The 20,554-nt window shown below is 38.1% G+C and overlaps 1 protein-coding gene across 1 annotated transcript in view; it reads left to right on the forward strand.

Moving 5' to 3' along the window:
• LOC128703022 (uncharacterized) overlaps positions 1–20,554 on the forward strand; it is a gene marked incomplete in the record, with an annotated part of 52,694 nt that overhangs the window by 20,577 nt on the left and 11,563 nt on the right. The window contains 4 exon segments of the mRNA XM_070091910.1: positions 6,155–7,263; positions 8,870–8,984; positions 10,297–10,437; positions 17,067–17,211. Coding sequence (XP_069948011.1) covers positions 6,164–7,263; positions 8,870–8,984; positions 10,297–10,437; positions 17,067–17,211 — 1,501 coding nt within the window.

Below are 20,554 nucleotides of genomic sequence, written 5' to 3' on the forward strand. Positions count from 1 at the left end.
TTGAAAACAAAGTTGCACCTTTGGCAAGAACAGCTTCCTTGATTGCTGTTTTCTTGGCCACAATAGTAGTGATGGTTGATTGGGGTTATGTGTACAACCTGGCCAGCTCGGAGACACGCACTCCACTTTCATACTTAGCAATGATCTCTTTCTTCATATCCATAGTAATTCTCACTCCTTTTGCTGTAGGGTTGGCACTAGAAGCTTTCTTGGGGCCCATGGTGACTTATTTTGCAGGTGCAATCACTAAAAAGGCTGTGATGATATGAAATGTTCCAATTGTATGCTTGGAAGCGACCGCGGTGGCTGGCTTGTTAACACTGGCACCCACAGAACAGGTGAGGCGGGCTCAGGCTGCATGTGGACGCGTCTCGAACGAATCGCGTTGAGCGAGTTTTTTAGCGCTAGCCGAGGCAAAATTTTTGCATTAAAATGTATCGCTAGGCGGATTTAATGTTATGCGATGCGTTCGTTGGGCGAGGGTCCACTGTATTTTTTTTTTAAATATGTATCAATGTATTGTGAGGAAACTACATAATATAAACACCAAAAAAGTTTTAATGAATGACTGTTAATGAATACACAATATGAATGGGGACTTGAACTGTGGTCCATGTAACATCATTCTTTTGTAACCTCTGTGGCTCAGTGGTGCAGGAGTGGAATTCCTTTCCATTGGTAGTACATATTTTTGCTAAGAAGCACAGGAGCAAAATTTATTTCATTGGTGGCATGCATTTCTATTAAGGAGTGTTGTGGTAGGCAGGCCTGAGACATTCCTAATAAGCATTAGGCAACTCCAATGTCTTAGCACTGCAGGAAAGGTTATGAGCAATGGGTAATGGGATGTAAACAAACCAGCCTCTCATGTAGCCCAGCGAATCTAGATGCGTACCATGCAATTTAAGCTCGGTGAACATTGTTCAGTTTCTTTCTTTTCGTCGCTCCCATCTTCCCCCTGAATATTTATCATGGCTTCCAAATGAAGGGTGGATGACACTGGTGAAGCAAGGAAGAAGATTAAGCATGAAACCATAATAATCATGAAAAAACTGGAGGTAGTCGAGATGCTAAATGGTGGCATACGTGTCATGGAGATGACGTGTGTTTGGTGTTAGAGAATTTTCAATTTGGTTAATTTGAGACAATGAGGCAAAGATAAGGGCTTGTGAAATGAGTGGTCCTTAGTGTGACACAGTGAAAAGAATGAGGAATAGGTCCATAGCCACCCTCTCCGCTCCAGCATATTAAGCATCCTCAGCTCGAAGGTAAGTACAGGTCTCCCTCAACATTCACGTTTTCAACTTTCACGGGCTTCACACATTCGCGAATTCCCAACCGGCAAATTCCCAGCCACCAAATTCCCAGCCGCCAAATCATATTTAAGTTTCCCGCCACCTGTGAGTCCCTACTACCCTCCCTCCGACCCCCGCAACTGGCAGCCAGCCCTCCCACCACTCAGTGCGGTGAGTGTTTTGTTTGTTCATTATTTGCTATTAAACTACAGAATAAATAATGTAAACCCATTCATGACTGCATATTGGAATGGCTATTCGGACAGGTATTAGATGGTGACATCATGTGTTTACTCTTGAGCACTGCAAAGAATTAAACATTTCTGCTACAGCTAATAATAACAATAGTAATAATAATAATAATAATAATAATAATAATAATAATAATAATAATAATAATTATGATATAATTGAAGAAGGAAATTGTACAAAAATACGAGGGAGTGGTTGACACATCGTCAGTGTGACTTTGTTCATGTTGTAGTGAACATTAGTCTCCCTGCTCTTCCAAACATTTCACGATAATTCATTGTGTTTGGTGCTTGTAGATTGAGTGTGACTGGAGTGGTAGAGGCAGTGATTGAGGCAATGGTATTTAATAACATACATGTTAATAATAATACATGCTATTAATAATATGTACTATTATTATTTATAGCATATATGGATGCGAGAAGTGGGTCATAATAAGCGTGTATGCACCTGGAGAAGAGAGGAATGCAGAGGAGAGAGAGAGATTTTGGGAGGTGTTAAGTGAATGTATAGGAGAATTTGAACCAAGTGAGAGAGTAATTGTGGTAGGGGACCTGAATGCTAAAGTAGGAGAAACTTTTAGAGAGGGTGTGGTAGGTAAGTTTGGGGTGCCAGGTGTAAATGATAATGGGAGCCCTTTGATTGAACTTTGTATAGAAAGGGGTTTAGTTATAGGTAATACATATTTTAAGAAAAAGAGGATAAATAAGTATACACGATATGATGTAGGGCGAAATGACAGTAGTTTGTTGGATTATGTATTGGTAGATAAAAGACTGTTGAGTAGACTTCAGGATGTACATGTTTATAGAGGGGCCACAGATATATCAGATCACTTTCTAGTTGTAGCTACACTGAGAGTAAAAGGTAGATGGGATACAAGGAGAATAGAAGCATCAGGGAAGAGAGAGGTGAAGGTTTATAAACTAAAAGAGGAGGCAGTTAGGGAAAGATATAAACAGCTATTGGAGGATAGATGGGATAATGAGAGCATAGGCAATGGGGTCGAAGAGGTATGGGGTAGGTTTAAAAATGTAGTGTTAGAGTGTTCAGCAGAAGTTTGTGGTTACAGGAAAGTGGGTGCAGGAGGGAAGAGGAGCGATTGGTGGAATGATGATGTAAAGAGAGTAGTAAGGGAGAAAAAGTTAGCATATGAGAAGTTTTTACAAAGTAGAAGTGATGCAAGGAGGGAAGAGTATATGGAGAAAAAGAGAGAGGTTAAGAGAGTGGTGAAGCAATGTAAAAAGAGAGCAAATGAGAGAGTGGGTGAGATGTTATCAACAAATTTTGTTGAAAATAAGAAAAAGTTTTGGAGTGAGATTAACAAGTTAAGAAAGCCTAGAGAACAAATGGATTTGTCAGTTAAAAATAGGAGAGGAGAGTTATTAAATGGAGAGTTAGAGGTATTGGGAAGATGGAGGGAATATTTTGAGGAATTGTTAAATGTTGATGAAGATAGGGAAGCTGTGATTTCGTGTATAGGGCAAGGAGGAATAACATCTTGTAGGAGTGAGGAAGAGCCAGTTGTGAGTGTGGGGGAAGTTCGTGAGGCAGTAGGTAAAATGAAAGGGGGTAAGGCAGCCGGGATTGATGGGATAAAGATAGAAATGTTAAAAGCAGGTGGGGATATAGTTTTGGAGTGGTTGGTGCAATTATTTAATAAATGTATGGAAGAGGGTAAGGTACCTAGGGATTGGCAGAGAGCATGCATAGTTCCTTTGTATAAAGGCAAAAGGGATAAAAGAGAGTGCAAAAATTATAGGGGGATAAGTCTGTTGAGTGTACCTGGTAAAGTGTATGGTAGAGTTATAATTGAAAGAATTAAGAGTAAGACGGAGAATAGGATAGCAGATGAACAAGGAGGCTTTAGGAAAGGTAGGGGGTGTGTGGACCAGGTGTTTACAGTGAAACATATAAGTGAACAGTATTTAGATAAGGCTAAAGAGGTCTTTGTGGCATTTATGGATTTGGAAAAGGCGTATGACAGGGTGGATAGGGGGGCAATGTGGCAGATGTTGCAAGTGTATGGTGTAGGAGGTAGGTTACTGAAAGCAGTGAAGAGTTTTTACGAGGATAGTGAGGCTCAAGTTAGAGTATGTAGGAAAGAGGGAAATTTTTTCCCAGTAAAAGTAGGCCTTAGACAAGGATGTGTGATGTCACCGTGGTTGTTTAATATATTTATAGATGGGGTTGTAAGAGAAGTAAATGCGAGGGTCTTGGCAAGAGGCGTGGAGTTAAAAGATAAAGAATCACACACAAAGTGGGAGTTGTCACAGCTGCTCTTTGCTGATGACACTGTGCTCTTGGGAGATTCTGAAGAGAAGCTGCAGAGATTGGTGGATGAATTTGGTAGGGTGTGCAAAAGAAGAAAATTAAAGGTGAATACAGGAAAGAGTAAGGTTATGAGGATAACAAAAAGATTAGGTGATGAAAGATTGAATATCAGATTGGAGGGAGAGAGTATGGAGGAGGTGAATGTATTCAGATATTTGGGAGTGGACGTGTCAGCGGATGGGTCTATGAAAGATGAGGTGAATCATAGAATTGATGAGGGAAAAAGAGTGAGTGGTGCACTTAGGAGTCTGTGGAGACAAAGAACTTTGTCCTTGGAGGCAAAGAGGGGAATGTATGAGAGTATAGTTTTACCAACGCTCTTATATGGGTGTGAAGCGTGGGTGATGAATGTTGCAGTGAGGAGAAGGCTGGAGGCAGTGGAGATGTCATGTCTGAGGGCAATGTGTGGTGTGAATATAATGCAGAGAATTCGTAGTTTGGAAGTTAGGAGGAGGTGCGGGATTACCAAAACTGTTGTCCAGAGGGCTGAGGAAGGGTTGTTGAGGTGGTTCGGACATGTAGAGAGAATGGAGCGAAACAGAATGACTTCAAGAGTGTATCAGTCTGTAGTGGAAGGAAGGCGGGGTAGGGGTCGGCCTAGGAAGGGTTGGAGGGAGGGGGTAAAGGAGGTTTTGTGTGCGAGGGGCTTGGACTTCCAGCAGGCATGCGTGAGCGTGTTTGATAGGAGTGAATGGAGACAAATGGTTTTTAATACTTGACGTGCTGTTGGAGTGTGAACAAAGTAACATTTATGAAGGGATTCAGGGAAACCGGCAGGCCGGACTTGAGTCCTGGAGATGGGAAGTACAGTGACTGCACTCTGAAGGAGGGGTGTTAATGTTGCAGTTTAAAAACTGTAGTGTGGAGCACCCTTCTGGCAAGACAGTGATGGAGTGAATGATGGTGAAAGTTTTTCTTTTTCGGGCCACCTTGCCTTGGTGGGAATCGGCCAGTGTGATAATAAAAAAAAAAAAAAAATGTTATTAAATACATACATGTTAATAATAATACATGTTATTAATAATAACATGTACTATTATTATTTATAACATATATGTTATTAAATACCACTGCCTCAACCGCTGAATTATTGTGAAATGTTTGGAAGAGCAGGGAGACTAATGTTCACTCCAGCATAAACAAAGTCACACTGACGATGTGTCAACCACTCCCTTGTATTTTTGTACAATTTCCTTCTTCAATTATATCATGTTTATTATTATTATTATTATTATTATTATTATTATTATTATTATTATTATTATTATTATTATTATTACTATTGTTATTATTAGCAATAGCAGAAATGTTCGATTCTTTGCTGTGTTCAAGAGTAAACACATGATGTCACCATCTAATACCTTTCCTAATAGCCATTCCAATATGCAGTCATGAATGGGTTTACATTATTTATTCTGTAGTTTAATAGCAAATAATGAACAAACAAAACACTCGCCACACTGAGTGGTGGGAGGGCTGGCTGCCAGTTGCGGGGGTCGGAGGGAGGGTAGTAGGGACTCGCAGTGGTGGAGTCTGTGGTATTTAGTAACATACATGTTATTAACATACATGTTATAAATAACATACTTTATTAAATCATAACATGTATATATTTAGTACAATTTACGATGTTTTCATGTATTTTATGATTATTCATGGTTCAACAAGTTAAGGAAGCAGTATTGTAATATATTTCCCTACAATATATTGGGGCACCAAACATTCACGGTTTTTCAACATTCGCGAGGCTCTTGATCCCCTAACCCTCGCGAATGTTGAGGGAGACCTGTATTTAAAAATGTATAGTATTAATGTAACTTTTTTAGTTAAAGTAAGTTCTTTAGAATTAAGACATTTCACAGACCACCATCATCAACAGTGTTACGTAAGAAAAGCTATTATTTTTATATCAAAAAAATTTGTTGCAGCTCTCTTAGAGGTATGAAGAATGCAACTGTACTTTTCCCATATATTTTTCAGTCCATTAAGTCATTGAAATGATTAGTAGCACAGTTTTTAATTTTTCAGGAATATAAGCCACATGAATTATGATCATCCACTGTAATTAAAATTTTGTTAGCTACTTAGTATCCTGGCAGAGTAATACGAATATTGTATATTGTATGAAACAAATGTCACCTTTGAATAGTGAATTAACTTTGAAAATATTGTTATGTCCCACAGATTTATTAGTAAGTATGGTGTTTATTGATACATCAGCAATTTATTTTAATACTGGTGTACTAAAGTTTTATCATTTTGTTTTTTGTCAGGTTTCAGAAATGAACTGGAGAGACAGGATATCTATATTATCAAGGAAACGAAAGCATGGAAGGGCTGGGCCTCCATTAAATGGACAAAATGACCTACCATCAGGTTCAGGGATCATATCTAATCACAGCCTTGCTTCCAACAGTGCCCCAGTGGAGAGTGTAGAAAACACCCTCTCACAGTTGCGTCCTGTTATAGGTCCAGACCACAAAAGTTACTATATTTTATTACGTGGGGATGAAGATTCATTTACATGCATCCAGCCTGCTAGGGATGTTGTAAACAGTTTAGATGAAGTGTTAAAGAATGTCATTAGTACATTGAAGTTGGTAAAACCACCTTTACAAGCAACAGAATTACCTCCAAATGCCAAAAAGCCAAGGTATAGTCAAGGAAAAACATACACAACAACTGTGGTTCATAGACATGTTGATAGCGTTCGAAAAAATGGAATTCATAATACTGGTTCAACATTGCTAAACGAAGACAAAATAGAATCTAGTGTTAATGTAGGAAACTTGCTTCTTGATAAGGCATGTAATACTTCTTCCAGTACAAACAGTATTGTAGAAAATGTAATACTTAACAGAACAGTACAAAACCTTGGTAGTGACCAACATAATCAGATGGTAAGAACTAGTACATTAATGTATCCCTTAGTGCAGAGTAGGTTGAAGTCAAATGGTACAGTGAATGTTAATACAAAACAGGACTCATGTTTATTCATATCAAGTGACTCTGAAAGTGAAAATGTTTCAAACTCTCTAATTACACCTGTTTCTGAAAATGATTTAATGCAAAACACAACCAGTAGTGCTTCATCTTTAAGAAAGAAAGACTGTAAAGGTAGACAGACTCATGTCTTAAATGCTGGAGAGAATAATGTGACTCCAGCTCCCATGACTGAATTTATAAGACCTGCAGGCTCAAGCACTAGAGGCCTGGAATGTACAATCGCAACCATAGAACATAACTCGCCAATGACAGAATTGTCTCTCATAGCCAAGGAGGGAACGGTACTGACTGAGGAAGAGATTACATCACAGATCAAAACCTTAATAGAGTCTGAACAGTTGGTTGTTGGTGAAGACAACCAGATTGTTGTAATAAGGTAACCAAATATGTAACCAAATATTGTACTGTTACACTGTATGCTACCAAACAAGCTTAAAGTTTTGATACAGTTATAGAGATTTCAGAGTATTGTTTTCATTCTAAAGAAAAGATATGTACACAGCCTACTATTATGTATTTAACATGTTAAATGTTTAGATTATTACTATTGCATTCAAGTGAGTTACACACATACCATATATATATTCTACTAGCACATATTTTATATTAAAGGATGTGTGGTGACTAGCATTTTATTGGATACTTGTTACATTAGACACTTCAGTTACTGTAGGTAGAAAATAAACAATACTGGTAGGTAAAACTTGAAATGTTCTTGGCACCATCACTAATACTGATGGAAACATAAACACATATGCAGTTTAATGTGATCCTTTATTGACAACGTTTCACCCACACATTAAACTGCATGTGTGTTTATGTTTCCATTGTGTCGGTATTTTGTACCATTTATTTTCAACTAATACTGATAACCTAAGATAAAAAAAAAAAAGGCCAAGCAGTGTGGGTTATTTTCAATGAGGCCCTTAGGTCCCTTCCCAGAATGCAACCCACAAGTAGGCTATTTCTTAGGTAACTGTTTACTACTAGGTGAGTAGTGGCTCACATGCAGAGTGAGAACACAAATCACAATAAGTGTAAGAAATAGGTGTAAAATTGCAGAGGGAAATTACTGGTAAACCTAGGTAAGTGTAAACTAAGTTGCTCAAGCCAGCAACATGGTTGATAGGGGTGTTGACTGTGTGAGTTGTGGGTAACCCAAGTGCACAGTTAGAAGATTTTGTTTGAATTATTAACCCTGAGGGTTAGTAACCCAGGGCAATCCAATGAAATTAGTGCATCATTGGAGACTGTATCTTATTTCCATTGGGGGTTCTTTAATCTTCTTTCTCAGGATGGGACCCACAAAATATTTCTAACACTTGGTACCTATTTACTGCCAGATGAACAGGGCAGTATGTGGATGGAAACTTATGGTACTCAACTTTTCACCCATGCTAGGAAACAATCCTCAGTCCTTCATTTTAAGAATTGAGGATGCTACAGTCATGAGCAAGGAAGACTTTAATTTGACATGCAAGTAGAGCTTTTCTATGCTTGCTCTTATTTTCACATTAATGCTAAATTTTAAAAAAATAAGTAGGACTGGAAAGTCCTTTCAATATAAATATAATTTTGAATAAATAGTTTTTTGAAATACAGTACATAGTTAAGACTGCATTGAGTTGTTTTAAAATTATATTTTTTGTGAGTTACAGTACTTGACATTCCCATATAGATTTTCCATGGATTTAGTAGCCTTAGGCTGATCAAATTTGGGAAAATAGCTTAGATTAAGGATCATAGAATGATTTTAATTTCCTTAAGTGTTTGACTAATTGAAGATTGTACAGCATTTTTTTATGCGCTAAACCTGTGTGGGGTCATTCAGTGCCAGATGTAGTAGAGGTTCCTCCATCTACCAAAAATGGCCTGGTCTCTAACCAGTTAGAATATTTTATATCACCTGTAATTGAACAGTAATTTAAATGTGACTAAAACCTGAGAATCAGATACTCTTCATTCATCTTATATTTTCGTAGAGTTTCAGCCCGTGAAGCCATGGTGAAAATTGTGTTGAACGAGTCTGAGGTTGATGTACTAGTCCGCCGCCACCAAGAAACTGGGGCTGTCACAAAATCCACAAGGAGTAAACAAGTAGGTAGTATTACCAATGATTCAAGTACATATAGTAGAATTGTAAAGTGTCAGACAGATTTGTAATATGATTGGCCGTGTGTAGAAACTTCTGAAGACATTTTGTCACCATGAAGTGGTAGATTTGGATGGGGAGCAGTTAAAATATATGCTAAAAGAATTCCACATGAAGGTTTGGCTGTCACATTAATAAAGTACAGTAATGTACTGTAATCAATCTCCAGGTTTTATTGAGAAATAAGTGTAGGAGAGTTAGATTAACTTGGCATGTAAAATGCAAGTAAAATCTTAAAGGCAATGAGCAGGAGACAGACCTGAAGTGGTGAAAGTGAAATAAAAATACTATGAATTAATGTGTTTGGAATGGTCTTATACACTACTGCTCTGCCTTTACCTGCTGGAAAATTAGGAAATTGTGAAAAAGTTATTCTCTTTCTCCCTTTTGTAAATTTTATTTGAAGCAATTTTTGCACTTAAAAATAAAAATAACTAAAGATGAATGATAATGTATGAAATTAGTTTTTTTCCTTTGAGGTGAAGACATATGTGCATTTTTTCCATTAGTATTTGACATACAGTATAATGAGTTTTGGAAATTGGGATGTAAGAGTCATTTGTTTTACATATTCCTAAATGTATAAATGGTTGTGGTAGTGCCTTAAAAATTACTTAATTTACAAGAAAAATTTTAAATCTCTAAAACTATCACTTGTTTGAATATTCAAGTTTACCCTACAGCAGTCTGTGACACAAGAAAATGTCAGGAAAAAGTCATTTAGTAACCTGTCCTTGAAAGCATTAGGTATTTACTTACTTAAGGTGAGAGATGACTTAACATTCTCACTTTATCTATTTTCATATTCAGCAATATGTACATAATGCTTTCCACAATGTAGTCACTAAATTATAACCTTATATTCTAGTGAGCCACAAAAAAAGCAGTCATAAACAAGCAACCAAGGTCAAAAAATCTTTCAAATTACATAAGGAATAGCAGAATGCTATAGAATATCTGCAGACAGCAGAGAAAGAAAATAAAAAAAAGTACTTGTAACTGAAAGTGTTCCAATTTAATAAGCTTTTGGCATTTACCATGAGTGAGTTAAGACCAGAAATTTAGTTTAAATTTAACTCTTGTCTAGCATAGTTGTACAAGTGAAAATGTACAGCTTAGAAATTGTTTAATTAATTTTCTCCAAGTGGTAATTTATAATAAACTAAATGTTTGTAGAGAAAATTAAAAAATCTTTTGCTGTGCTTGGTTTTTCATTTTTGTAATGGCATTAAATGAGTGCTTGTTCCTCCCTTATAGAGTGCAATAAAGAAGGAAGTTAAAGTAGAGGTTGACGATCCCTTATCGTTGCCTATAGCAGTGGTAGATGGAGAGTGCTACAATCCTGAAGCCATGGTTAACCAAGAATACCTTTTGTCACAGTGCTCTCAGACTCAGCAGGCAAGTGATGAATATTTGTTGTAACCATTTCAGTTTTTTTTTGTTAACACTCCTGCTGTCTTCCAATGAGTTAGGGTCACTCGACAAAGAAAATTTCACTGTCACTCGTTCAGTCAATGTCCGTCAGAATCACACTGATATATCAAGCTCACATGACTGTTCAAACAGCACCATCTTCACCCTTCCCTCAGAGTGCAGGCTAACTGGTTTTCCTGAATCCTTTCATAAATGTTACCTTGCTCATGTTCTAACAGCACGTGACTAGTCTAGTCACAAAAAAACACTTCCTCCACTCCTATCTAGCATGCTCTCACACTTTTGTCTGTTGGATTTCCAAGCCCTTTGCATACAAAACCTTTTTTTACCCTCCCTCACTCCCTCCAGCTTTTCCTAGGATGATCCCTACCCCTCCTCCCTCCACTAGAGATTATGCAACCTCTAGGTCACTCTATTTTTCTCCATCCTCTCTAAATGTCCAAACCACTTCCATCCTTCCTCATCCCTCTGAATAATGTTCTTAGCAACCCTATACTTACTCCTAATTTCCAAACTATGAATTCTTTGCATAATATTCACTCCACACATTGCCCTCAGACATGACATCTTGACTGCCTCCAGCTTCCTCCTTGCTGTAACATTTAACCCTTTGACTGTTTCGGTCGTATATATACATGTATGTCTTATGAGCCACCGTGTTTGATGTATATATACATGTACTCAAAAATTCTAGCGGCCTCAAATCAAGCAGAAGAAAGCTGGTAGGCCCACATGTGAGATAATGGGTCTGTGTGGTCAGTGTGCACCATATAAAAAATCCTGCAGCACGCAGTGCATGAGAAAAAAAACTACGACTGTTTTTTTGGATTAAAACGCCAGCTTTGTGGTGTATTTTCGTATATTATTTATGGTTGTATTCTTGTTTTCTTGGTCTCATTTGATAGAATGAAAAACATATTATAGAAATAGAGGTGATATTGATTGGTTTTACTATGAAAAGAACCTTGAAATGGAGCTCAAAGTAGGGGAAATGTTTGATTTTTGCCGATGTTCAAAAGTAAACAAATGATGTCATTGTCCAATAAATGTCCAACTAGCCATTCTAATATACAGTCACGAATGGGTTGACATTACAGTGGACCCCCGGTTCCCAATGCTATCGGTATCTGATAAATCCGGTAGCCGATGCATTTGATAGAAAAAAATTTTCCTCGCTTCCCGATACAAAACCCGGTATGCAATACGATGCATACAAGACATGTCCACGTGTGGCCTGAACTGCCCCGTGTGTGTGCCAGTGTTTCCAAGCCAGCCAGTGTGCGCGCATCTAAGGATACATTCGGTACATTCCATATTATCCATATTATCACTGTTTTTGGTGCTTGTTTCTGCAAAATAAGTCACCATGGGCCCCAAGAAAGCTCCTAGTGCCAACCCTTCGAAACCAAGGGTGCTAATGACTGTTGAAATAAAGAAAGAGATAATTGCAAAGTACGAAAGTGGAGTGCGTGTGTCGGAGCTGGTCAGGTTGTATAGTAAACCCCAATCAACCATCTCTATTATAGTGTGCAGGAAAACGGCAATCAAGGAAGCTGTTCTTGCAAAAGGTGCAACTGTGATTACGAAACAGCGACTGCAAGTGTTGGAAAGTGTTGAGAGACTGTTATTGGTGTGGATAAATGAAAAACAGATAGCAGAAGATAGCATCTCTCAGTGATCATTTGTGAAAAGGCTAGGCAGTTGCATGACAATTTGGTAAAAAAATTGCCTGCAACTAGTGGTGATGTGAGTGAATTTAAGGCCAGCAAAGGTTGGTTTGAAAGATTTAAGAATCGTAGTGGCATACATAGTGTGATTAGGCATGGTGAGGCTGCCAGTTCAGACCACAAAGCGACTGATTTTTTTTTTTTCTTCAACAAGTCGGCCATCTCCCACCGAGGCAGGGTGACCTAAAAAAGAAAGAAAATCCCCAAAAAGAAAATACTTTCATCATCATTCAACACTTTCACCTCACTCACACATAATCACTGTTTTTGCAGAGGTGCTCAGAACACAACAGTTTAGAAGCATATACGTATAAAGATACACAACATATCCCTCCAAACTGCTAATATCCCAAAACCCCTCCTTTAGGGTGCAGGCATTGTACTTCCCATTTCCAGGACTCAAGTCCAACTATATGAAAATAACCGGTTTCCCTGAATCCCTTCACTAAATATTACCCTGCTCACACTCCAACAGATTGTCAGGTCCCAAGTACCATTTGTCTCCATTCACTCCTATCTAACATGCTCATGCACGCCTGCTGGAAGTCCAAGCCCCTCGCCCACAAAACCTCCCTTACCCCTTCCTTCCAACCTTTTCGAGGACGACCCCTACCCCGCCTTCCTTCTCCTACAGATTTAAATGCTCTTTGTCATTCTACTTTGATCCATTCTCTCTAAATGACCAAACCACCTCAACAACCCCTCTTCAGCCCTCTGACTAATACTTTTATTAACTCCACGCCTTCTCCTAATTTCCACACTCCGAATTTTCTGCATAATATTTACACCACACAATGCCCTTAGACAGGACATCACTGCCTCCAACCGCCTCCTCGCTGCTGCATTCACAAGCCAAGCTTCACACCCATATAAGAGTGTTGGTACTACTATACTTTCATACATTCCCTTCTTTGCCTCCATAGATAAAGTTTTTTTGACTCCACATATACCTCAATGCACCACTCACCTTTTTTCCTTCATCAATTCTACGATTAACCTCATCCTTCATAAATCCATCCGCCGACACGTCAACTCCCAAGTATCTGAAAACATTCACTTCTTCCATACTCCTCCTCCCCAATTTGATATCCAATTTTTCTTTATCTACATCATTTGATACCCTCATCACCTTACTCTTTTCTATGTTCACTTTCAACTTTGTACCTTTACACACACTCCCAAACTCATCCACTAACCTTTGCAATTTTTCTTTAGAATCTCCCATAAGCACAGTATCATCAGCAAAAAGTAACTGTGTCAATTCCCATTTTGAATTTGATTCCCCAAAATTTAATCCCACCCCTCTCCCGAACACCCTAGCATTTACTTCTTTTACAACCCTATCTATAAATATATTAAACAACCATGGTGACATTACACATCCCTGTCTAAGACCTACTTTTACCGGGAAGTAGTCTCACTCTCTTCTACACACCCTAACCTGAGCCTCACTATCCTCATAAAAACTCTTTACAGCATTTAGTAACTTATCACCTATTCCATATACAGTGGCCCCTCGTTTTTCGTAGTTAATCAGTTCCTGGAGTTGCTACTATTATCGAAATCTACGATTTTCGAATCAATTTTCCCCATAAGAAATAATGTAAATACAATTAATCCGTTCCTGACACCCAGAAGTATTAAAACAAAAAAAATTTTTACATGACATATAGATGTAGTACATAAACAATACAATGGGAAATGATGAATGAAACATTAACAGCATAACACTTACCTTTATTGGAGGTTCTTCTTAGTGTATGGGAGACTGGAGGAGGAGAGAGATTGGATTGTTTACAGTTTGGAAGGGGAATCCCCTTCCAGCAACACCTCAGGTACCAATTGCTTTTCTCGAATTGCTTCTCTTCTCTGTTTCTTAATGCCACTAGGACCAGCTTGAGAGTCACTGGAGTCCTGTCCCGCAAAATAACTGTGGAGAGAGCTCTGTTTCTGGTGTCTCTTTAGCACTTCCCAAAAATGGCCCAAGACTTTGTCACTGTACATGTTGCCAACATGGCTTGCAACAACCTTGTCAGGGTGATGTTTCTCCATAAATCTTTCCACTTGTGCCACTTTCATATTGTTCAATGATGTTTTTCTTAAATTCAATCGTATTTCTCACCTTCTTTACCACAGGCTTGGCACTAGGAGCTTTCTTTGGAGCCATGGTAGTTTATTTAGTACTTGCAAGCACTAAAATGAGTGGAATATTATGAAATATTTCGTAGGAGCACGTGAGGGGACCTTTGCTCACTGGTAAACAATGCCAGACTGGCTGGGTAGGGAGGCCGCCCCGGCTCACACCGTGCGTACGCGTCCCGGATGAACTACTATTCGCGAGTCAACCTATGATTAGCGAGCCCATGTTTATACGAAAATATCCCTATGATTTCTGAAATCTATGATTCCCGAGAACTACGAAAAACGAGGGACCACTGTACTTGCAACATCTGCCACATTGCTCCCCTATCCACTCTTATCATATTCCTTTTCTAAATCCATAAATGCAATAAAAACTTCCCTACCTTTATCTAAATACTGTTCACATATATGCTTCAATGTAAACACTTGATCTACATATCCCCTACCCACTCTGAAACCTCCTTGCTCATCTGCAATCCTACATTCTGTCTTACCTCTAATTCTTTCAATAATAACCCTACCGTACAGTTTTCCTGGTATACTCAATAAACTTATTCCTCTATAATTTTTACAATCTCTTTTGTCCCCCTTCCCTTTATATAAAGGGACTATACATGCTCTCCGCCAATCCCTAGGTACCTTCCCCTCTTTCATACATTTATTAAACAAAAGTACCAACCACTCCAACACTATATCCCCCCTGCTTTTAACATTTCTGTCATGATCCCATCAGTTCCAGCTGCTTTACCCCTTTTCATTCTACGTAATGCCTCAGGTACCTCCCCCACACTTACATTCTGCTCTTCTTCACTTCTAAAAGATGGTATACCTCCCTGGCCAGTGCATGAAATTACCGCCTCCCTTTCTTCCTCAACATTTAAAAGTTCCTCAAAATATTCTCGCCATCTACCTAATACCTCCCTCTCCCCATCCACTAACTCCCCTACTCTGTTTTTAACTGACAAATCCATACTTTCCCTAGGCTTTCTTAACTTGTTTAACTCACTCCAAAATTTTTTCTTATTTTCATTAAAATTTCTTGACAGTGCCTCTCCCTCCCTATCATCTGCTCTCCTTTTGCACTCTCTCACCACTCTCTTCACCTTTCTTTTACTCTCCATATACTCTGCTCTTCTTATAACACTTCTGCTTTGTAAAAACCTCTCATAAGCTAACTTTTTCTCTTTTATCACACCCTTTACTTCATCATTCCACCAATCACTCCTCTTTCCTCCTGCCCCCACCCTCCTATAACCACAAACTTCTGCCTCACATTCTAATACTGCATTTTTAAAACTCATCCAACCCTCTTCAACCCCCCCACTACTCATCTTTGCACTAGCCCACCTTTCTGCCAATAGTCGCTTATATCTCATCCGAACTTCCTCCTCCCTTAGTTTATACACTTTCACTTCCCTCCTACTTGTTGTTGCCACCTTCCTCTTGTCCCATCTACCTCTTACTCTAACTGTAGCTATAACTAAATAATGATCCAATATATCAGTTGCCCCTCTATAAACATGTACATCCTGGAGCCTACCCATTAACCTTTTATCCACCAATACATAATCTAACAAACTACTTTCATTATGTGCTACATCATACCTTGTATATTTATTTATCCTCTTTTTCATAAAATATGTATTACTTATTACCAAATCTCTTTCTACACATAGCTCAATTAAAGGCTCCCCATTTACATTTACCCCTGGCACCCCAAATTTACCTACTACTCCCTCCACAACATTTTTACCCACTTTAGCATTGAAATCCCCAACCACAAGTACTCTAACACTTGGTTCAAAACTCCCCACGCATTCACTCAACATTTCCCAAAATCTCTCTCTCTCCTCTACACTTCTCTCTTCTCCAGGTGCATATACACTTACTATAACCCACTTTTCACATCCAACCTTTATTTTACTCCACATAATCCTTGAATTAATACATTTATAGTCCCTCTTTTCCTGCCATATCTTATCCTTCAACATTATTGCTACTCCTTCTTTAGCTCTAACTCTAGTTGAAACCCCTGACCTAATCCCATTTATTCCTCTCCTCAGAAACTCTCCCACCCCCTTCAGCTTTGTTTCACTTAAAGCCAGGACATCCAGCTTCTCATTCATAACATCCACAATCATCTTTTTCTTATCATTTGCACAACATCCACGCACATTCAGACTTCCCACTTTGACAATTTTCTTCTTATTCTTTTTAGTAATCTTTACAGGAAAAGGGGTTACTAGCCCATTGTTCCCGGCATTTTAGTTGACTTTTACAACACGCATGGCTTACGGAGGAAAGATTCTTATTCCACTTCCCCATGGATATAAAAAGAAAAGTAATAAGACCAAGAACTATTAAGATAAAATCAAAGAAAACTCAGGTGAGTGTGTATAAATAAACGTGTACATGTATGTGTAGTGTGACCTAAGTGTAAGTAGAAGTAGCAAGACATACCTGTAATCTTGCATATTTATGAGACAGACAAAAAACACCAGCAATCCTACCATCATGTAAAACAATTACAGGCTTTTGTTTTACATTCACTTGGCAGGACGGTAGTACCTCCCTGGGCGGTTGCTGTCTACCAACCTACTACCTAGAAGTGGTAATTTATAATGAACTAAATGTCTGTAAAGAAAATTTAGAATTTTTTTGCTATGCTTGGTTATTCATTTTTGTAATGCCATTATATGAGTGCTTGTTCCTCCCTTATCATAGAGTGCAATAAAGGAGGAAATTAAAATAGAGGTTGACGATACCTTATCGTTGCCTATATCAGCAGTGACAGATGGAGATTGCTACAATCCTGAAGCCATGGTTAACCAAGAGTACCTTTTGTCACAGTGTTCTCAAACTCAACAGGCAAGTGTTAAATATTTGTTGTAAACATTGTTGTTCTTTTTTAACACTACTTTCATCTCTCACCGAGGTAGGGTTACTTGACAAAGATGAATGAGTGACCGTGAAATCCACTGTCACTCATTCACTCAGTGTCTTTGTCAGTATCACACTGACATTTCAGCTCACATGACCCTCCCAACTGCAACATCCCCACCCCTCCTTCAGAGTGTAGGCACTGTAATTTCCATGTCAAACATTCAAGTCTGGCTAACCAATTTCCCTGAATCCCTACATAATTGTTACCTTGCTCATTTAAAACAACACATTAGATCATAAAAACCACTTGCCTCACACAAGCTTGCTGGATGTCCAAGCCCCCTCCAACCTTTTCTAGGAAGATCCCTACCCCTTCTTCCCTACACCTCAAATTTATATGCCCTCCTAGTCATTCTGTTTTTCTCCTTCCTTTCTAAATGTCCAAACCACCTCAACAACCCCTTCTTGGCCCTCTAATATTTTTGGTAACTCCACACCTCCCCCAAATCTCCAAACTCAGAATTCTCTGCATAATCTTCACACCACACATTGCCCTCAAACACATCTATAGTGCCTCCAGCCTCCTCCACACTGCAACATTTGAAATCCATGCTTCATTCCCAGACTACAACAATAGCATTGCTATACTCTGGTGCATTTCCCATTTTCCCTTCATGGATTCAGTTCCTTGTCTCTCAAATACCTCAATGCATCACCCAGCTTTTTATCCTTTTATCAGTTCTATTTTTCACTTTATCTCTCATAGCTGAGTGGTACTTGTTGTATAATGGCAGTTTTGCAATTTCAACAACTGTGCAACTCCAATCTATTGTATTAGCTTACCACTAATCTATCTGACTATAAAAAAATACAATAGCATGATGGGTACTGTAATTAGTTTAGCTAGAATTTTATTATACATTATATTGGTAATAGTAAAGTGCATAGGTGATAATATATGCATATGATTAAGCTGAAGTCAGTATAATTATCCATTTAAATTCTAGTTGCCAAGTACTTAACCCTTTCACTATCATGACCCCTAAAATTAAAAAGTTTGTCAGCATTCCACTTTTTAAATAATTTTATTATCCAAAATGATAGAGAAATTTTGAAGAATATAACACCAAAAATGTAAACTTTAATGGAAAACTCTCAGAAGCACACAAGCACAAAGTTGGTGGTCTGGGCGCAATTTATGCATCAGCAATTTCACCCACTTTGAGGCCTATTTGAGGCCAATTCCATTGCTTAACCCTTTGAGGGTCGACAGGCCCTCTCCGAAACTCGTTCTCAGGGTCGGCCAAATTTAAAAAAAAAAAAAATTATTTTCTCTTATGAAAAGATAGAGAATCTTTTCCCGATCATAAAGACACCAAAAGTTTGAAATTTGATAGAAAACTTACGGAATTATGCTCTCGCAAAGTTAGCGGTCTCGGCGATGTTTACGCATCGGCGATTTTGCCCACTTTGAGCCCCATTTTCGGCCAATTTCACTGTACTAGTCGACAAAAAACATGAATATTTCGCTAGAACTCCATTTTTTCTATCGAATGGGTGCAAGAAACCACCCATTTATGAAATTCAACTATCCAGTACAGTGGTCAGAATTTAGCAATTTTGCCAATTTCACACAAATTTCAAAAGATGCCAATTTCCGAATAGGGTCCAGAATAAACAAGAAAGACATTCCTGGCACTAAAATGATATTTCCTCTAGTCATTAGTCACGTCTCAAGGCCCCTCTTATATTCTTTTGCTTTCCACTTTGAATTTTTATTCTCACAAAAAATATAAGATTTACTGTTATGCAGACTACTGCATTAGTGTAAAAAATGGTATAAATATTATTGGTGCACTTGTAAAAGAATATTAGACTCACCAGTTGACGTGTATTGCACGCTTGGCACGATTTGTTTACTTTTGAAGTTTGGTAAAAATCGAACATTTCTGCTACTTTGAGCTCAATTTCAAGGCACCTTTCATTGTAAAACCAGTCAAAATCATCTCATTTTCTGTAGTATGTCTTCCATTCTATAAAATGAGACCAAGAAAACTAGAATACAACAATAAATACCATACGAAAATACACTGCAAAGTCGCTGATTTATTAAAAAAAAATGGTCAAAGTTTTTTTTTTTCTCATTATGCACTGTGTGCTGCAGGATTTTTTTTAGACTGTGCACACTGACCACATAGACCCATTCTTTCATATGAAGGCCTACCAGCTTTCTCCCACTAGATTTGAGGCCGCTAGAATTTATGAGTACTAGTACGTCAAAAACCCCTACGTGTAAAACGTACTAGTACGACCAAAACCCTCAAAGGGTTAAGAAGACCCATTTCCTGGCTCCTTCACTAGTACATGTATATCTTCTGTTTAATTGATTGAAAGAAACTACCCATTAAACTATCAGAACTACCCTGTAAAGTGTGCAGAAGTCTGAAATTAAAAGTGCTCAGTGTCCACATTTTTCAACAACAAAAAAATCTTTTAAAGTGGTAGAGAATCTTTTTCTGAAGGTAATGATACCAAAAATACGAAATTTGATGGAAAACTTGTGGAATTACACAATTGCAAAGTTATTGACCTGGACACAATTTATGCAAAAGCAATTTCACCAATATTGAGTCGTGTGTGACTTGAAAAAGCCCACTGTGTGGGTGAAACGTTGTCAATAAAGGATCACATTATACTGCATTTGTGTTTATATTTCCAATATTGAGTCATACTTTAAGCCATTGCTCAATACAACCAAATTCTAAGTCATGAGCTCAGCTCGCTCAGATAAGTTTAGAGTGGTAAATTTGGGCCTAGATATGAGAGTGGATCTGTGTGGTGATTGTGCACAGAATAAAAATAAAATCCTGCTTCATGCAGTACATGATGGGAAAAGCCAAACTCTGACAGTGTGTTTGGTTTAAAATTGAAACTTTGAAGTATTTTCTAGGAGGGTTTGCTGTATAGTCCTTGTGGCTTAGCGCTTTTTTTTTTATTATAATAATAATAATTCTAGGAGGGTTTTTATGGTTTTATTGACTGTCTTAGTATCATTGGATAGAATGGAAGATATACTACTGAAATTGAGATGATTTTGGTTGGTTTCAGGACTGGAAGTAGCTTGAAATTGGGTTCAAATTAGTGGAAATATTTTGTTAAATTTTTGCTGATTTTCTTGAAGACAGGAAAAGTCCAACTACACCTCTTTTTGGACTGTTTTATAGGTCTGATTAAATTATTGGAATGCTGTAAATAGTGAACAATCATTTGCATGCACATGCACACCCACATGAACCCACTTCCTTATATCCACCCATATTACCCTCCAT

The sequence above is a fragment of the Cherax quadricarinatus genome, chromosome 37 (genome assembly GCF_038502225.1).
Source record: "Cherax quadricarinatus isolate ZL_2023a chromosome 37, ASM3850222v1, whole genome shotgun sequence".
Lineage (NCBI taxonomy): Eukaryota > Metazoa > Arthropoda > Malacostraca > Decapoda > Parastacidae > Cherax > Cherax quadricarinatus.